Consider the following 22,017-nt stretch of genomic DNA (forward strand, 5'->3'; position numbering starts at 1 on the left):
ACCACCGACCTTTCTAATATATAGTATAAATATTGACTGCGAACGTTCGAATTTTTTCGAGATCTGTCCCCGGTTGTAGGAAAAACAATCGCTCTCAAGCATATACATGTTTCAATGTACTTCCGTGTAGCGGAGGTACTCAGAATCAGGCTACTGATACATTTATTCTTCAATCTATTTACATTTGTTAAGAAAACCGCTTTTTTATTGAGATAAGATAATATGTGATTTGGACAATAACTTTAGAGCCAAGGAAAGAAAAATGTTCGATGTTTTCGCAACGTGGTGCTGGCGATGACTGATGAGGGTGTCCTGTACAAAGCATAGGACCTATGCCTCGTTACTACAAGAACTTCGCAACAGCGAGAGACTATCATCTATGTGCCTTCGTCGTGTTTTTTGTTTCTTTGGTCATACTGTTCGCCGTGACCCAGAAAGCTTCGAAAGGTTCATTATTCCGATCAATGTGCCTGGTAAAAGATGCAGTGGGCAAATACCGATGAAGTGGAGTAACCAAGTAACGAAATGTACAAAACAACCGATAACATCCACCACAAGGTTTACAGAGGATATGGGAAACTGGAGAAGGCTGATCCAGAATGTTACAGTAGCAATTGCGGAGAGGTCACGAGGGTTACGACTTACGATAAGGAAGAAGAACATTAACTTGATTTCAATATTACTTCCCTCCTCTCTGTTCAAGAATAGTGACGATTTAATATTTAATGGTTTGGAAATACCTATGCTACTGCCCGCTCGCACAGCTTCTGTTTTTCCATAGATAACAACCGACTTTTCAAGAAGTGAAACTTCTTTCATCCCTTAACCAGGAATATAAAATTAAAGAGTACTGACTTGCCCTACTAGGTGTGGTATAACAGGGTACGGATCTCGAGTATGAAAAATCTGAGATAAACTTAAACACATGTTAAAGAATACATTATTTTCAATACACAGTTACTCATAATATGCATTAAAGTTTATCACGTAAACATAACGCGCATTCTATATTATAAGGACAGTTTTGTGACGCTTTGTGTCCCTTGGTTCAAGAAATAGAATCCCCCTTCTAAACTGTTACCATACCCTGTATGGTAAGCCGTTCCCATTAATTTTGTGTTTTCTGTTCTTAACCTACTCTCAAAAGTTTTATTGTTTTCATTCCTCTTTGCTGTTGTCACCTCTAAATGTTGCATGACCTGCCTAACGTCATACAACATCACCGGCCATAATAGCTAAACTAATATACTAAATACATAAACCATAAATTAATAATGTTGTCCACATTTTAAACATGACAACACTACAAAGCATGTGACTGTGTGCTGCAAAAGATTGTTGACACAATCAAATATGTCGTTCAATAGAAGAAAACAAAGGACAAGTAAAAAAGAAAAACAGAGACATTGCGATAACACTAATCGTATCGTTTCCATTGTTGTGCTGCTTTCGCTAGGACAAAAATAAAAATGTTGTCTTTGCTTATAAAAAAAATCTTTTGTACACATTGCAATTTGTTTGTTTTATAATGTTATTGTTACATTCGCCGTATTTGTCATTCAGTATAAAAGTTTTTTTTTACTAAATCCGTACTCGATATACCCACCCCGACCAGTGGCGTTTTTTCCTGAATCACAAAAAAACATTCACTCCTTCATGTAAAAGATAGTAATAAATAAAATTGAAATGTCAAATAACGATCATGCGAGCTAGTAAGGAGTTAAAATATAATACAATTGAATCGCGAACATGGTCAGATAGCTTTGATGGAGTGGTGAAATGAGATGCGGGTCGAGGGGAGTACGTATAGAGCAGGGGGTGGCGAACCTAGACCATGCGAGATGATTTCGCATCACACGCGAATGTTTCATTTTGAAGATAAAAGAAATTACTTACTATTTTATGTATATTTAAAAAAAGTTTTCCAAATAAATATATACTTAAGTACTTACTTATATACAATATTAAAAAATAGTGACGACATAGGCATGCCTATTTTCTTCGGTTTTTCAGATTATGTTTACCTATCGATGCGCAAACCGAAACGACGAAATTCATGTATAAAATGACAAATCGCATTGTATAAAAAACATCAGGCAAATAAATCCTTTTCAAGAATAATCATTATGTTTATTGTAAATATACCATATAATAAATCATATTGTAAAAAATAGTGATTTAAATGCTTCCACGATCTCTGAGAATTTTGAAAACAAGGAAAAAAATATTCAAAGAATAAAATGTATGCCTTCGGCTAGAAAGACGGTAAAAGACAGAATATCAAGAACTTACTTCTAATTTTTAAACTTTTTCAATAGAATTTTTAAAAAATATTTTTTTAGAAGACTTAAAAAAACTTTTTTTTCGACATGAAAAACTGCTTGGCACGTCAGACAGTCGAAAAATATTATTTGGGAAATTTTGGCACCCGTACGTAAAAAGGTTCGCCAACCCTGATAGATGGATAACTGACACTGAAAATTTAAAATACTAACGTATTTGTAAAAAAAAAATCTAGCAGCACAATTGTGGCTTCATATCGCGTCGGCTAAAATATCCGTAGGGGGCCTGTCATAAAATAGATTTAACGATAAATTTATAAATTGTATGTAAAATATGTAGGTACTTTCTTACATCACGAATCCAATTGTTTATAAATAGCATAATTTATTATTCAAATATGAAATAAACATCTATTTAGACTGAGAATATCTAAAATAACTCAATTATTTTACTGAATAAATTTATTTCGGGCACTCTCGACTTTAATTTTGTTGAAATATTATTGTTTTGCTGAAAAGCTGAAATAAGCTTATTACTTTGATTTTAGACTTATTTAGGCAGAAAAATCCTCGGCCTATCTTTACTATATTTCATTCTGAGCGATAGTTGACGCCACTGCGAAAAAAATGGAAGCCTTGAAAGACTTTTTTTGAATACTGGCATTCAATATGAAATACCGAAATACCGGTATTTTATTGATGCTCTCATTCAGTAGATATTGAAATCCCTAAGTACACATTCAACAAGACGTAGATATTCCAGATCTATTCTAGTTTCAGCACTTGTACTCCATTCATTACTCATTAAGGCCAATACTCCAGAGGCCGTATTAATAAAATGGAATCCTTTAACGAATTCATACTTATAACGTTTTTCTTTGACTAGAAATAAAAAAAAATATTTTCTTTTTTAATGTTTTCAGATTCGTTTTTATTAATTAAAACAGATATTTTACAAAGTAAATTATGTTTTAAAAAAATGTCTAAAATTGTAAGCTTCGTATATTCCCGCTAGGTGTATCTGGTAGATGAAGACGTATTCACCTTAATCTGTATTTTTAAATAATTAATAATCTATACTTATTATTATTACTATAATACTATACCGATGTTAAAATATTTATACAAACAGTTGAATAAATCATAACATTTTCAAAAGTGCCTATTATAATATGAAGGCTGCAGCTACCTATCATTTATTATATAATATAGTGTTATTTCAACGTACCTATAGCCATAGAAAAATGGATTACGAGCAGTTTTCGCAATTTCCATAAAGCTGAAGAACCTATTTTGTTTTTTACTCGCTTTTTACGCTATAGCCTTCGGTCATCTTTCCGACTGTAAGGTACTTACTGGATTCAAAGCAATGATTTAAAGGGAATAGTCAGGTCGACAGATGGGTACAGAGGGATACAGTCGCGTATGTGAAAAAACGTATATTTATATAAAATAATAAACTTGTCTCGTTATCAGCGACACGTGCGATTTTAAGGCCCGCTTTACACGCCTAGATATTTTTCATACGGTCGGTAGATTGCAAAAAAGACATAGCTAATTTGTGAATCGCTAATAATTATAGCCACTTTTTTTATACAGATTAGATGTGCAAATCGTCTACCTACGAAACTTCAATTTCAGTTAAATATCTGAGCACGTAACGCCGTCCTAAGTAGGTAGTACATTACTTGAGCATATAGGTACAACTATTACCAATCACTGATGTCGCTCGCTTCAACAAATAAAATATTATTTATATTCAGACTAGCGTCAACCTTTTCAACAGTTTTTTTCTGAAATTAATTATAACGAAGAAATCACTGATAAAGACCGCTGAATCCATGGGCGGCCAGCGGTGCAAAGACAAATTAAAGTATTGGCCTGCGGCCGTTATTTGGCTCTGCACCACTCACATTGCACAGACGGATACGATACCCACAACCAATGACATTATTAATGGACGACGCACTCAATACAGTAGCTAGCAAGTAAATTCGCGCATTCGCATGTATAGGTAGACGTCACGCAATTCAATTATGCGATATCACGCATCGGGAATTTATAGCAATATGACCTTTATTGTAATGGCGTTAGAGCAGTGTTTCTAATGTCAATGTTCATTTGAGCGAACCCATTCGAACCGAACCATTCGGCAGACCCAACAAAAAGCATCAGGAATTTATAGCAATATCACCTTTATTGTAATGGCGTTAGAACAGATTATGCCATTCGGCAGAACCGACAATAAAGTGAGTGTCATTTTCTTTTCCATGTTAATGTCATTCATGTCCCACAACATATCCAGCCAGCAGCAAACAAATTTTGAAAATATCCGATATACTGGATTATTTGTTAGGTTAGGTTAGGTTTTCATTCTTGAATTCATTAATTTTGCCAAAATCAGCTATTAAAATTGAATTAATGTTCATATTGCATCTAATAAAATTGGAGACCGTAAAGTATACGGTTATCTCTTTCCGATAAGAAAGCTCACGGCGAACTGTGCCACAATGAAATGTTTTACGTACAATTTATATGTAACCATATTATATGAGCATAGGAAGATAAATAATACAAATATTTCATATTATTATTATGAATTGAAAAAAATATATACCTAAGTAAAAAAATTTACAGTATTTTTGTTTTATCCTATAACTCGAACCTAAGATTGACCTTATGACTATCAGGCTTGCCTCTAGGAAGTCGGCTGCCCCTGCGAGGAATTCATAATACAGCCCCTACTTTCACCTCAATTAAAAACAGATTAATTCGAAATAATAATCTATTTTCCCACATATGCAAAATTATAATAAGGTATGTTTGTACACCTCCTTCCACTTAAAGTGTTATATTATGAATAGTATTAATATAGTATTGTGAAGAAACATGCACGTAATCCGGTATACCTAGGTATACTTATCGTTTTTATAATATTGTAGTTATTGTTGATTTTTATTCAGATATTATGAGAGGCAGCAGTCACTCTTCGAATTTAAAAAAAAAGTGAAAACAAAAAAGAATTTTTGGCCGCCTTCGTTTAATGCACATTTCAGACGAATATTCACGGCGGCCCTGATGCTCACGATATTATAAATAATTGCTTAATACAATTGACATAAAAGTTACATTATTTGAAAAATCGTAAATAGATTCCAGATAACATTTATTTTTATGCAAAACCAAGTTGCCAACTAAAAAGGTAAATGTCAAAAACAAACAAATACATTTAAAAGTTTTATTACATGTGCATACTCTTCCTGCTTGACACAGGATACCCTACAAGTCGTTTCATATAATATGTACATGTTTACTTTTTACTTAGATACTAGATACTTTGTTCATGCTAATACTCTTGTATGTTTTTTCGCTAAAGGTAAACGATTCTATTTACCTTTTTCGCTTTGAATGGCTCGATTATTCAAACAATGAAAGAAGTAGCTGCCAGCAATAAAAATGAATTATGTGCATACTAAACATGTTATAATGTATGTATGATACAAATATTATGATTGGGTTTACATTTCCATTATATCTACATTTTCTCAAATAAGTAGTTGGATATACGATACTTACCTACTAAACTTTGGTATTAGTTTTCTTTCTAGTTACTTACTAGGTGTCAATATTTTTTTCGTGGATACGATGCTTGCTTTCGTCCCTTGCAATATTTTTGCCGAAGTGGACTAAAAGAAATAACTGGGACAACATCTGTCGACATCAATACATCTCTTCTGTCTCTTGCGACTTGTTCGGTACAATGCCGTTACCAGATATCTATATATGTTTTTCAATATAGCATCCCTACATAACTCATGTTATGTATTAGGTACGCTTCTATCAATTAAGATAACATTAATAATCGGCCTAACATTGGACAATTTTATATATATTGTTTGTATGCAGATTAGTTGCGTAAATTGAAAAATACCTACATACGAAATAGCATAATGAAACTTCAGATAAACACATTAGTACTAACTAACACTAAAAGAAAAAAGTTCACTGAATGGGATTTGAACTCAAATCTTTAAATGGTTGAGTGAATGCTCTAATTCAAGCATGTCCATCTTCAAGTGGGGTGTGATTACTACCTAGTATCAAAACTAGAAGTGATCTACCACACTCTCCTATGTATTTCTTCAACTTGAACAAACATATTATATTATTTGACTGACGACACTGAGATGTTACAAATTAAACTACACTCGTCTTTTACGATCACAAAGATATATTCAACTTCCCATTTGTCGTGAAAATGTAAGTTTTGGTTTAGAATCGTTGAAAGAGCCTACTGCGCAACTATAAGGGAAAACTACGTATCAGTTTAAAGCGCGGGTTTTAACATATTCCCATTCTCTCATTCCTGTGATAGATCTATGAATGAAATGATACGAGATCATCTGGGATTCTTGATAATAAATTAAAAAATGTCGTTCGCATACGCTAGTTAAGAAAATAAAAATGGAAATGGTTAATGCTTACTCATTTTATTATATAACAACGAATATACACGCTTTTTACGTTTTCACCGCTCAATTGACCACATATGGTGCCATTGACGCATTGGATATGCCTACAGTATAATTGATTAAGCTATAGATTAACCTGTCAGTCTTGCAAATTGCATATTACCCACTTTTTTTTAAATTGAAATTATTCTAAATATAAATCATGCCCAGTTGCCTTCAAGTATGAATTCGGCCCTGCTTACGTTCACCCTGAACTTTAAACGATTTAATTTTCAAATGTAGGTAATAATTTTGGAAGATATATAATACTACGTCGGTACTTACACAAAAAAATATAAGACGTAAAACCAAAATATTATCATAGTAATAATATGAGATAATATTATGTAATTTTAGATTGTTGTCGTTTGATATGAATGAACGATTTATGACATTCTCGAAAAAATACTATTTATCATTATTAATGCCATAGTTACAGCTATAAGTGTTATTTTAAGATTTTTGAAAGATTTTTTTACTTATCTATTGTGTTACTATCCACGTAATAAAAATAAATTGAAGTAGGTACATAATTAAAATTTAATGACCAGGCAGATCGGATATAATAGGTACAATAATAAATAACGATAAGTAGAAATACTTGTCAGTAAATGCGAATGAACATTGAATTATTTTCTAATCAATCAATTCGTTGTTTATTGCGAAAGTGCATGTTTATGAGTTGTCACGATTTATCATTGTGACAGTTATCGACATCGTGTTTCTTGATAATAAAATGTGATTGCTCAAATATATTAAGTATTGTTATTATAATGTCATTGGTTGAGTCATCAAAACATAATAGTCATATTATAAGTAATATCGTTAATAACCCGTTTATAAGTGCATGGATTTACTGCTGGCAGGAAGTATTGTCGCGACCATAACAATAAAATGGAAATATGAACACGTATTATCGTGCAAGTTGCATGACTGCATGCATGGATCAAAAATGTACAGCAGCATCTGAATTTTCACGCGATAGTTGCAACTTGCGTGGTATCTGCGTATGCGCAGTAGATCGATATTGTATTCTGCCCTTCCAAGGAAGAAGGCAGTAACTCGCAAAATTTGTGAAATTGAGTTATGAATGCCATTAGTTAGATAATTTTGAAAGCTATAAATTCTGTTCACTTTAAAATCTGTATTATCAGTAAAATACCGTTATCCTTAGTGAAAAAATGGATATCTGCTAAAATGATACACATTTCTTAGCAAAAAGGCAGTTATTGCATCTATTTATTGCAGTTACTGCTTGTTTAGTATTATTTTATTTGTATTTTAACATCCTACTAATAAAAAATATCACCGTTTTTATTAATTCACAGTACACAAATTTGAAAAAAACACATTAAGTATGTCATTTATCTTGAAAGTGTGTGAGAGTCTGTTACTGCCTTCTTCCTTGGCTTATAAAATATAAAAGTAATATGTTGTAGTAAAAAAACGCCCACGGCGTAATTATCTTTAACGTTTCTTATTGTTTAAAAAATATTTTTTTAATATCGATTAGTGTTGTTTATTGAGAGTACAGTACGTTTTATCTGGTTGATATTTTATGTTGAAATTTCACTGATTTTCCTTTATAACAAAGTAAAAAAGTATTACATGAAGTATTATATTATTTGTACACCAACGAAATATTATTATATAAAAATATGGTAAGGGCCGTACCATGAAAAAGGTTTTAGAAGCACTGACTTACAGGTTGCTTTTTTCTCACAAATAAATAAAAAGTGTAATCATTGTAATACACTATGGCGGTATTATAGTTAAATCGTCATATTGAATAGATTAATAATTTTATGTATTTGCAATGATAGAGGCCGTACCATGAAAAAGGTTTTAGATGCAGTGAATTATAAAACAGGTTGCTTTTTTCTCACAAATAAATAAAAGTGAGAGTTTCAATATACTGAGGCGGTATTACACCTATGTAGGTAGCTAAATCGTCATATTGAATGGATTAATAATATTTGCAATTATAGTGAAAACTGGTTTATGAAAAGGTCGATAAACTCACTGCATTTATTAACTTGGTAATTTCAAAATAATTATTTTGCAGACAAACATTTTTATATTGCCTAAGTACGCTTGTCATTGCTACATCAAACCTCGTTAAACACCTTGCTAATATCTAGTACAGTGATTCCTAACCGCGGCTACCCGATTTATGTCAATTCTCTAAAAGCTATTATTTGAAACGAACTTAGCAATAGAGTAAAAATGATTAACTTACCTTATTTCAATTTAGTTTAAAATAAAAACCGAGAAATTCAACTGTTAGTAAGTAATGAACGTTGCCACCTACTACGCACTGTTTATTTTGTTTCTGACAAAGCATTTAAAATTACAGCATAGTGATTGATGTATTGCTATGATATTTGTCTTGTTGATGTGTGTGTTTATTAACTTATCCAATAGCTTTGGAACTACCCCATCAAAACTTTCGATTTTGGCATTACTTTACCTACCAGAGTCACCTAGCGGAAAAATGTGAAGCTTGCAATTTGAGACATTTTTTTGATAATTTACAATTTCAACTGTATTAAGGTGAAGCCTTTACTGCGCCGTTTTTAAATAGGCGCCTAGCGGAAAAATACGAAGCTTGCAATTTGAGATTTTTTTTTTGATAATTTACAATTTTAACTGTATTAATTAATAAATATGTATCTGAAAACATTAAAAAGATTTTTTTTAAGTCAAAGATAAACTTACCTACAATTGTAAAAAAAAATGTGAATTTGTTACATATTTGTGCCATAGGTTTCGTTATTATTACATTCTTTTGATGGTTATATTTATTATTAAAATTTAGTTTATTAAGTATTCAATTATTTTTTACGGTTTAGATTTTTGACTAATTCATAGTTTTAATATTTTTTATATATATTTTTAAAAAGATCGATTTTTATAAAAAATATAAATGTGTATAACTTGAAATCCGGTCCCAAGGTGTCGGTCAGGTAAGAGTTCTTCGAGATTCTAGAAAATGTTCTAAGGGTTCCGCCAAACGAAAAATGTTGGTAAACTCTGATCTAGTCTTTTATCCATAGAAATAGGGTCAATCTAATAAACGCCTATGTTCATGAAAGGAAACTGGCTTAAGGGGGGACATGCTCGTCGAAGGTCAAAATTGAGTTTTTATTGTATTTTCAAACCATGATCCTGGACACCCCTTAAACGTTGTAGATAATCTATTTATATAATTTTGAAGCCTTATTATCCTTTATAATTATTTTAAACATTTGATGACTGCATAAAGTATTTTTGTTACATAAAATAGTATTCTTTTAAACCTCTCGCTCTAATGTTTTAGAATATAGTCATATTTCGGTACATAACTGTGCAGTGGTGTTAAGATTTTTTACATTTATTAATTTTTAATCGCATTTATAAAACTATTAGCATAATTTATTACGAGATAATTTTTGTAAAATATTCACGATAAAAAATTATATTGATAATCTCTGTGATCCCAAATTTGACAAGAATTAGGCATTTTATTATTCAAAAAATCGGCAAGATTAACAAATTTGAAGATGATTCTAAAGATATTTATTATAAACTATGTCTTTGACCATTCAAGTGTGATAAACATCTTATGAATTATGATTGCTTTATAATAATTATTGACCTAAGAATAAGGTAGTGTTTTTTTGAAATACGCCATTTCTTTTGTCATTCCCCAGTGCTTAAGCTACAACATACGGCCGTAGCCATAAATTGACAAACTATAATTAAAGTAGGGAGTAAAATTATGTTAACGCGCGTGTTTGAACATGTACCTAACCGAATTTTTTTTTATTTTTTTTTAAACGGTACATGTTCAAACACGCGCGTCAAAATCATTTTACTCCCTACTTCAATTATAGTTTGTCAATTTATGGCTACGGCCGTATGTTGTAGCTTAACCACTGGGGAATGACAAAAGAAATGGCGTATTTCAAAAAAACACTACCTTATTCTTAGGTCAATAATTATTATAAAGCAATCATTATTCATAAGATGTTTATCACACTTGAATGGTCAAAGACATAGCTTATAAAAGGTATCTTTAGAGTCATCTTCAAATGTGTTAATCTTGCCGATTTTTTGAATAATAAAATGCCTAATTCTTGTCAAATTTGCGATCACAGAGATTATCAATATAATTTTTTATCGTGAATATTTTACAAAAATTATCTCGTAATAAATTATACTAATGGTTTTATAAATGCGTTTAAAAATTAATAAATGTAAAAAATCTTAACACCACTGCACAGTTATGTACCGAAATATGACTATATTCTAAAACATTAGAGCGAGAGGTTTAAAAGAATACTATTTTATGTAACAAAAATACTTTATGCAGTCATCAAATGTTTAAAATAACTATAAAGGATAATAAGGCTTCAAAATTAATAAAATAGATTATCTACAACGTTTAAGGAGTGTCCAGGATCATGGTTTGAAAATACAATAAAAACTCAATTTTGACCTTCAACGAGCATGTCCCCCCTTAACAAGGATGAGTGAGTACTAGAAGTGCAGTAATTCAAAGCCATTGAACGATTGACCCAATAGTAATTCAACCACCATAATAAATGAAATAACATGGCATCAAACAACATAATATAAATACAATGCACTCTTTTCAAAAGATCGTGTCCAATCTTTTGACTTTACTGGGGCAGTGAAGATTAATAAGTATCTAGTTTTCTGAGCGAAATATTTTATTTTTGTTTTGTTGTTTTGAATTGTTTTCCACAACCCATGATCAAGAGCTGTTTTTTTAACTATTCCTTCCAGTGGTGTGTTTGGTGACGTAGAGGCCCAATATATTGACTAATTTTGAAGCCCCCTACGATAATGAAATTAACAATCAAATTTTATTTTCCAAATAAATTCATGCATTCAAACAGTTTATTATTTTAATTTTACAAATCGCATAAAATAAATAGGTACATACAGCAGTATACCTATGTACCAATTTAGTATTTGGAAAATAGCTTTCATGCATAATTTTTAACATGAATATTATTTACTAAATCTACTAAATTATAAATGAAGGAATTTTGTTCTGTCAAACTATTTATTGCGTATACTCAAGGCTCGATAAGGACCTTAACGGGATTGATCGTATATTTCATAGAAATGAGACTCTTTCTCCTGCGGCGCTGACAATCTTTACTTACCTTAACCTTTCAGTACACGTCCGCAGTTGAAAAATTTTTATTGTAGTTCACCGTCCATGGTACAACAAATTTAATAAACTAAACACGTATATATTATCGAAAAATTATCAAGCTCATAAAAAATATATATATTTCCAGCACTGCGTAAAGAAGCGCTGAGAAAATACAAATCGTTAAAGCTAATTATTACTGTCGTAGTTAGAAAAACTGCGGTATTTTGTTTGAAAATCCGTGGCTCATTTCATGGAATTCACTTTCATTTTCGATATTTTTGCTAATTTACCCGATTTCTTTCATTGTATGTGAAAAACTGATGTGATCAGAATTGGCAAAAACTTGACTGATTCAAATTAATCCCCTAATTCGATTCTGGCTCTGTATTCGACAAAAAGGTAACGAAACCCCGGTAATTACCGCTCACTAGTTATGATCGTTTGATATGACATTTTGCAATACAATGCAAGTCAATTGTCAGGTTCAGCAGCTCTTTTGGCTGAATCTAACAAAACCAAAAAATACGACTGCCTGTCACCTAATTATATTGTCGGTCCCCTGGGTTTCGAGACATTTGGACCCTGGGAACCGTCTTCAAAGCAAAGGATGGCTGAGATCGTTCGTCGATTGATTGATAAAACAGGTGAGTGCCTTTTCAACTGAGTACCTTCCTGAGACAGCGAATACGCATAGAAATCCAAAGAGGTAATGCAGTCGCTGAGGTATCCAGGGGACTGGAGGAGGAATTTTATATACGTGGTTAAACCTAGTAGGTATATCAATAGTTTTATAATTATTATTTTATTGGTTTAAATAATATATGTACGTATAGCGTTTAATCTGTCAGTTATTTTGTTTTAATCTTTTATTATTATTATTATTATTATTGTTTCTCTATATTATTTATTAATAAAATTCTCCATATAATTCTTAACCTAATGTAATGTGTAACTGTTTGTTTGCAATAATAAATTTCAATGAATTTAAAATAACATTTAAAAATATCAACCGCATTAAATAGATAATGGATAGTTCGACCTTTTCGATATTAAGTTCAAAATACGTACATACTGAAAATGATAAAAAATATGTTATGATAACATTATTACTATAAATTAACTATCGAAACTCGTCAACTACAAATTACATGTCATTGTGGTATAATATCTTTTGTTTTTTAATAAGAATATTATTTGTCCTTATTAAATTTCATTGACCTGCAATATTACCAATCTACCAACGGAGTTTATAAAATCGTAATAATATAATGGTACAGTATTTCCTGCAAGTGGCTAAAATGTGTCACTAATGACACATTATTATTTTATAATATATAATTCCGTATTGTACTTAAAATTAGCACCTAGGTTGGGACTATTGTCCCAACAGGTTATTAGTAAAGTACATCATCGCACCAAAAGTAACAATCACTACGTGACACTATGCATAAAACTGAGAGCTTTGCATGTTATTATATTTTCATGAAAAATCTTGAACCTGGTTTCTAATACAAGGGTGAAGGCTTAAGCTATGTACCTACCCAAGTATTTTGCAGACTAAGTTAGCTAGATTTTTTGTTTTATTTAATTCTGCCAATTGTGGCAACCATCTATATAATTTAAATCAATGTAATGACTAATAATATTACTAACTTGAATCATGTTAATAATACCCACTTTATCGAAAAATGTAGGTTTTTCTAATGTCCATGATTCTGATGCGATTCCAAATTATATATTTTTAATGAAAAATGCCATGTCCATAGGTACTATACATGAACGTTTAGTCTGTATTAATTAAAAAAACATATTATTTACTAGTTATGACTGTTATAAAAAACATTATTTTTGTTTTTGTTTGTGAAAATTTTACATTAAGCCGTATACACGCAGAGAAACGTTGCCAACACCGTTAAATATTTATTATTATTAAAAAAGTGGTAATAGCGCTAACAACAGTGTAATTTGTATATTTTGACTTCTGGTATTTGTAGCTTATAGTGCGATTTAGCGAGGTTTTCATTTATTCATTTCATGTTAGATTTTTACGTGTGTTAATTTGTGTCACTTTATTCCCAGATCTAACGGGTAGTTGAGTCAACTTGCCGTTTTTATGATGTTGCCAACTCCAGTGTATTCATGACTTTATACTTAGTGAGTTTTACATTTTGATATACTATACAAGTCGAAGTATGGACCAATATTTTGTACACTATAAATAATATAATTAAGGAAACGTAAGAGTAAGTAATAATTAACTCACCATGTGCAACATTGTTGATGCAGTCCAGATACTGTTCTCCATTTTCGTCGTACATGAACTGACCTTCAGCCCGAACAATCTTCAAAGGTGATGAACCGAAGAAAAGTTCGCAATTTTGCCTATGGTTAAAATAAAATAAAATATCAGATATGCTTGGAATAATGTGAACGATATTTACTAACTTCAGAATAGAAGCACCTTTGTACTTTGAAACTTTATAAATGTATTCCGTTTTATAATAAGCCCAGCGCTCGAAATGGACCGGAACGCACCGGAGCGCAGCTCCTGTTCGTGAATTACTCGAGATTATCGCTCCGTCTCGTGGAAAATGAAAAATTGCATTAGGATTCGTGAATTATTCATTTACATATTTAAATATAATTTTTAAAGTTTATACGAAACTGAAAACTTTACAACTCAATTTTCATATACATTGCCGACAACATTATGCCCAAATCTTGCACGCCACAAAACTGTTCCAGCAAACCGTCTAATCTTGTCAGGTATATAACAAAAAATCTGCTAAGTACATACACTCTTTTTAAATAAGTAATCTTATACAAATATTTTAATATTTTCCGAAAATTATCGAGCGCTCCGGTTCGTAAAATTGCTCATTTCGAACGCTGAATAAGTGCCCATACGCACTTGCGGCAGGCCGCATATCGTTTTTTGTATGCAAAGTGCGATATGCGGCAGGCCGCTGCGGTTAGCCGGCATACAAAAAACGATAGGCGGCCTGCCGCAAGTGCCTATGGGCACTAAGCCTCGTTGCCAACATAATATAAAGCGTTTTCCAATGGAGGATTCACGTATCAGATACACTGACGATACTTAGTTTACTTACAAAGCACGATTGCCTCCTGTAAAATTTCTTCTGGGTGGCATTGGTGAAGGGTAGAGATAGGCTGTTAAGATCTGACTGATCTGCACACTAAACTTTGTCAGTCACACGTGTTTGTTTTCATTGAACTAAGACTACAAAGTGTAGATAATGTTTGTTCGTTTTAAAATTCAATTAAACCCTGCCTAATACAAGCCATAGTAGATAATAGTAAAAAGTATTCGTTTATCCATAAAATATCTAAAATTATGCCATTAAACTATACATAATTTAAGATATTTTACAGATAAAAGAATATTAATTTATCGGTTATGGTTTGGTCTAGCCAGGGCTTAATAAATTTATAAAAAAACTAACCAACACCATCTGTAATATTATGTATTCTTAATTCAACCAACACAAATAAGTATGACTGAAAAGATGTGCACCATTTATGTCAGATCGCTCATAGCATACCAAGTTATAATAGATAATGGTCAAAAAATACTCGTAATCTATAAAATTCATTAAATCATACATCATTTTGGATATTTTATAGATAGAATAATATATTTTTATCTATTATGGTTTAGTTTGGGCGGGGCTTAATTATTTTTAAAAAACCAACCCACATCGTGTGTAATAATTATGTATTTTTAATTCAACGAACACAAATATGTGTAACTGAAAAGGGTGCACTATTTTTGTCGGATCGCTCATAGCATACCTAAACTATTATAGTTTGGATTAGGCAGGGTTTAATTGAAGTTAAAAACTAATTTTATTCTTAGTTAAATGAAAACAAATACGAATGACTGACAAAGTTTAGTTTGCACTGTCCATCCCTCGCCACAAAGTGTGGGTTAGGTATATCGTTTTTTTTCTGAACACTGTCGACGTATTTCAAGTAAAATTGGAAATATATCGTTATTTCTGTAATCTGTAAGAAACCACAATATATATCAGGGTTGGCGAACCTTTTTACGTACGCGTGCCCAAATTACCCAAATATTATTTTTCAACTGTCTAACGTGCCACAGAGTTATGGGGAAAAATAGTTTTAAAAAATTCTATTAAAAAAATGATGATCTTCTCGATACCACTCACAGAACATAGCTTTATCACTCTTTTCAATTACACCATACACTTTGGTTTACCAATTTTGAAACTGTCTGCCAGAATTACTACTACTAGCTTCATCAAGTTTTTGTTTCTTATTTGGTGCAATCATTTTTTGTGGGTTAGTTTGTTTAATTACACACAAATTTATATCAGAATTGCTCCGATAAGATGAGGCATTCTCTCGCTATAGTGGTCTCAAGCATTCTAAATCGATCAAAATTAAAGTTTCGCGGCGTGGCATTCCCCACCGCCTTATGAGGTTAGTTCGATAATATTATATGTGATGCATAAAGTCTAACTACCAACCTATACCATTAAATATTTACATTAAACGCAATGCTTATTCTTGAAGAGTATTTGCCTACTATTTTTTATAAAATGCGATCTCTGCCATTTATTATTATTATAGGTTTTCGTGCCATGCAAAATCATCTCGCGTGCCATAGGTTCGCCACCACTGGTATATATGTTCTTAATGTCTACTAGTGGTAAATAATTCGTTAACGCAATTAGCACTTACCGAATAGCGAGGTTTATAATTAAAATACTTACGCGATGTGTTTATCCCTGAGCCGAATCGTTTCATCTTTGCTCATACGTTCCTCGTCCACCATTTTAATCAAACTTCAAAATGCTTTTCCGTCAAAAATAATTGCAAGATAAACGCCAATCTCGCTGGTCGAAGATGCTGCCGGTGGAAGAAATCTTTCCGTTCTTTATGGTGTACGTTCTTGTTTTGTGTGTTTATTTCCCAACAGGAAAAAGATCTATTGGCAGCCTCTTGATCGATGGTCTCTGGAGGTTACTGCAAATTGCAAACACGGAAAAATGCAGTAAGACAAAAAGAAAACTGCAACAGAAAACCTTTTACCGTCGACCATTTCCAATGTCGAATTTAAAAATACACTTATTTACTACATTTATGCTTTTAAAAGCATGGCAATATTAAATTTTGAAATACACATTGACACTAGGACATACTATAAATAAACGGACATGTTCATATAATATATCTACAAATATTGTGTAAACTACCTATTTAGAATTACTGTGTTTGAAGAAATAAATAATCTGCTAGTTTTTTTTTTAATTGTATAATAACTCAGTAGCATTGGGTCTATACACGAGGCGGCTATCTACGGCTAAAGTGATAAATATTATCATTTTATCATATTTATGTATTGAGGTATTTATTACAATGAGTTAGCCGTCTAAACTGTCAAAACTGTCTATCTCGCTCAAAAAATTAACACAGCCAAGAGAGGTATTCTTAAAACATAGCACTTTTCAATAGTTTCTTTAGACGGCTAACTTATTGTAACAATTAACTACCTCAGTACATAAATATGATAAACTACCGTCGATAACCACCGATAGCCGCCTTGTGTACGGAATAGCTTCGCATATTGGTATAGCATCATCAAAATAATATGCTGGTGATAAATAAAAAAATAAAGATTATTTTCTTGATGGAAAAACGCCCTTAACATAAACAGTAAGTGTACGTCCTGAGTGGTAGCGTTTTGCGCAACTCAAACGTATAACCGTGTGTGAAAATGTTCGTACGCAATGTCTTTTTTTGTTTATACATTTATACGGTTATAGGTTTGAGTTGCGCACAACGCTCAACGCTGCGCCGAACGCTGGCACTGAGGCCTCACACTAAGTATTGAATATATTTCCGGTCAGTTAAATATGAACAAATGTAAACCTTGATAATAGGCGTTCACATACATACATGATCGAAATCCATACATAGGTATAATATTCTGGTTACGTGTAAATTGTACGTATGCAGTTCGCTGTATCACAGTTAACCGTGAGATGCTGTGCCGGAAACAAATGACCGTATAGCATTGGGATCACGTTGCTCGTGAAGCATCTCACCCTGAAGTAAATTGCGAAACATTAAACAAAATAGTTTGTATACTTAATTAGTAATTGATGATTTCACAATAACGGCGAACTGCATAGGTACGTCCATCACAAACATGGACCCTCCAAACCAACCCGCCCCACACCACACTCTGTGTTAATCAAGCGTAATATCATGAGGCCCTACGTTTGGATGTGAATCATCAGCAGTCGTTTATGCCTGGAAATATCTCAGAAGCAAATCCCCAAGCCTGAGATCGCCACGCTCTCAAGTGAGCTTTGACAGATACATACAATTTCTTGGCAACGACATACTATTCTATATTGTGTATTTTCAAGGCTGTCGCGCCCAAGGCGTGCAATATCGTGTCTGGAAACTTGTACGTAATATTATATGGCCGTATATTAAAGATCGTCCAACCTCTTTGGGTCGTATAGTACTGATATACAATTCATGTCTAAATAAAACACGGTTCTTGTCGGTTTACACTTTACAAGAAGCCAGCAGCAAACAAATTTTGAAAATTGCCGATATACTGGATTATTTGTTAGGTTAGGTTAGGTTTTCGTTAAAATCAACTATTTATGCTTGAACTAAATAAATATTGAACTGTGTACTGTGGTGAAAATAGATGCGTCATATGCTGCCATTGTTTGCAATGACGAATGCCTATATGATTTATCATAATTATTATTATCGATATATAGGATCAATATTTAATTTATCTTAAACTGATTTATCGATTAATAATAACAATACCTATTGTGTTGTCATTATTGGAGTAGGTACATTGAATTCGTAAATATTGCGTACATTGTGATTCAATAGATATTATTTTGTTATATTTTTAGTAATCTATTGATTACATCTAATAATTTCAGAGGCGCGGTTGTTCATTCTCTTCAAATTAATGCAATTAGGTACTAATCAGTAATTTGTTAAAGTCGGTAACACATGAACAAATTGTCATTCTACTACTATATCTCCTAATACTATTGATAGCTAGCTATTCATGAAAGCAAGTGAGGGCACTAGTTTCCAAGATATTTATGAAAAACCTTCTGTCATTCTAACGACTGCAAATACAATATACGGTTTGACAAACATTTATTAGCATGTCGGAATAGAATGATTTTAAATAAAGGCTTTTTTTGAATTGGTCAAATAATATTATTACATATCAATATTGATATTAAACAACATCATGGAGTATTCATCTTATCCTCGTCATCTTTAGGATTTCGGGTTGTATACACATTAACCGATAACCTGTGGCCCTCACTCTTGGGTCTGGTCTGGAGGTTAAAACAGAAAAAATGTGAAAATATAAGTTTTAAGGTAGCTTTACTTTCGGATTAATGGAATCACCACTGCGAAATAAGAAAATTAATTTATATGTGGATGACGAGGAAGCTAAATACTTTTTCTATTGCCTCATATTAGGTATGTATAGGAATAACATAGGCTTTAGAAGTATTATTGCTCTTGACCTCAATAATTTGGTTAGGATACAATGAAGATACTAATAAATTATGCATGAATCATAGCAATCCTTCTGGTTTAGACTGTTTTCCAAGGGTCGGGTAACCTTTTTAAAACATGCTAATAATTATTGCTCTTACATACAATAATTATTGAGAATAAACTTCTTTGGCGGTCATGAAATAATATTATAATGTGACATCTTACAATACCTTGATATTGGAAAAATGATAATGTTTCTTTTTTAAATACAACAACATTGATGGCCTTTTGTCAAAAATCAAGAAGAACATCTCTAATCCTGTCTTCGGGATCCAAACGATTTCTTAAATATGTACCTTCATTGTGTTGATAAAAAAATAGAAAATCCTTTGTTCATAAATTCTTTGTCACTTACATAATAAATGTATTATACAACATTTTAAAAATCTCAGAGTTGTTTTATGTTTTTGATCTATTTACTTTTATTTGGATTTTTAGACCTCCATTTTCTTTCAAATGTTTCGATTTATCCCATTTTGGTATAATTTACATATACTCCACACGATTGTACTAAGTCGAATTAGATGTCCTAAAGAACATTTAATTTCTCAATAAAAACACCTTATTACTATACTTACATAAATATGAACTTACCGTGGGTATTTAAGTAAGTATCTATCTAAAGTGCCTAAACCAACATCGATTTAGATACTCTCGGGTATGTGAGTGGTCACATTTTCCAGACGGTTGAAAAAGCTCGAGCGAGCTTATTAGTTCCTAACTAAACGTTTAAAAACTTAAGTTCGAGTAAGTAAGTAACTTTCCAACGGAAAAACGAATTCAGGAGATGAAGTAAAAACCTTCCAAGTTTTTTTGCGACAAACTTTTATAGAACGAAAGTATGGGGTGTGATAATTAGAACTACCGACCACTCTATTCTCAATCACTTGAAGAATATTTTTGTCACTGTATTCCTTTAGAATTTGGATTATAATCCTAATTGATTATATAAATAAAATCGTTTAAATAAGGAGTATAAATTAATATACTTCTATCATTTACATTTTAAATTTCTCCGGGTATTAAGTTAATGAAATTATAGGTATTAATATAAGTAGGTACTTAGGTATAAGATTTTTGTAAATTATTATAATCACTACCTATCCCATTGGATAGTTTTAGAATATTGCTTGATGTAGATGTAGCCTAAATTCTATATGAATATTGACAGCCCATTAAATTTCTAACTTAAACTTGCGAGTTATTTTGACAATACATCATATTTGGTAGTAAGTAAATGTAATTAAAACCTGTTCGCTCCTAAACTTAATATAGATTATACTTTTTTATGAGAAATAATAATTATTCACCATTCACCTAACCCAGTGGTCGGCAAACTCATTAGTCAATAGAGCCAAATATCAACAGTACAACGATTGACATTTCCTTTGAGAGCCAAATTTATTAAACTTAAATTATACTCTCTTTAGTTTTGATTAGTACTCTCTCAGTAATCCGCCACCCCAAAAACCAGACAAGTGTCCAATTAGTGAAAGCGGCGGATATTTAGTGCTGAATGACGTGACAGGGCGTGTTTAGTTGTAAAGTGTCTCTCCAAAATTGACTTCTTGTTATGCGTCAATTTTTCACGACAAATAATACAGGTCGATATGCCATTTAAGTTTTGAATAATCGCGAAAGTCTCGATCCATTCAACTTTAAATTCACGGTTTTCGTCTTCCGTTTTTCTTTGCTTCTTCTTTGTAGCCATGTCAAATAGGGCATAGAGCATTTGTGGTAGAGTCGCACTCAAGGAGCCAAAGAGCCGCATGTGGCTTACGAGCCACGGTTTGCCGACCACTGACCTAACCCATTAGACTCGTGAACTCGATCAAACACACATTGAAGAAATACGAAATGAATCTTTTTGTACCCACGGTGACGGATTTGTATAGCTGCTGTGTTTGAAACCACCGTGGGTCGCGGGTTCGATACAACGAATGGCCACAAAAACTGGTGGTATAATTATTATATAATTTCGGGTAACAAACACTTAAACTGATTGATCAAATATGGAAATCCTATTGATGAGAATCAAAAGGTGCCTGATAGCTATCCATTCATCCATCCAAGTCATTTCCCTTAGAAACGAGATGACGATGTATAGGTACATTTTATAACATGATAATAATATTGTTACTGCATTTTTTATGTATCTATCATAAATTGTATTTACCGCATTTCTAAAACATACTCATATTAAATAATAAAAAGTATAGATATCAAATCGAAATAAACATAGTACAATTCGACACTCAAAATATCTAAACTGATCAACGGACAATAGTTAATATTGAAAAAATGCTGGTATACGTTTGCACTTTAATTCTTAATTATTTTTATAAAAAAATAATACTTTTCCGTCAAGATTTTCCACGCGACAAACTGTCCCAAACAAATACGAATTCAAAATAAACAACCAAACGTGATGTAAGACAGCGCTTTG

The 22,017-nt window shown here is 32.0% G+C and overlaps 1 protein-coding gene across 1 annotated transcript in view; it reads right to left on the bottom strand.

Annotated features, from left to right (window-relative positions):
• The window catches only part of LOC147079096 (alanine--glyoxylate aminotransferase 2-like), a 40,894-nt gene that overhangs the window by 18,582 nt on the left and 295 nt on the right, over positions 1 to 22,017 (bottom strand). Inside the window, exons 2-3 of the mRNA XM_085953384.1 lie at positions 16,724 to 16,976; positions 14,227 to 14,345 (exon numbers count right to left, since the gene is read on the bottom strand). Coding sequence (XP_085809510.1) covers positions 14,227 to 14,345; positions 16,724 to 16,785 — 181 coding nt within the window. The 5' untranslated portion in view covers positions 16,786 to 16,976. The remainder of the gene's footprint in view (positions 1 to 14,226; positions 14,346 to 16,723; positions 16,977 to 22,017) is intronic.

The sequence above is a fragment of the Rhyacophila brunnea genome, unplaced genomic scaffold, assembly GCF_057557595.1.
Source record: "Rhyacophila brunnea isolate RB1 unplaced genomic scaffold, BYU_Rbru_1.0 scaffold_10, whole genome shotgun sequence".
NCBI lineage: Eukaryota > Metazoa > Arthropoda > Insecta > Trichoptera > Rhyacophilidae > Rhyacophila > Rhyacophila brunnea.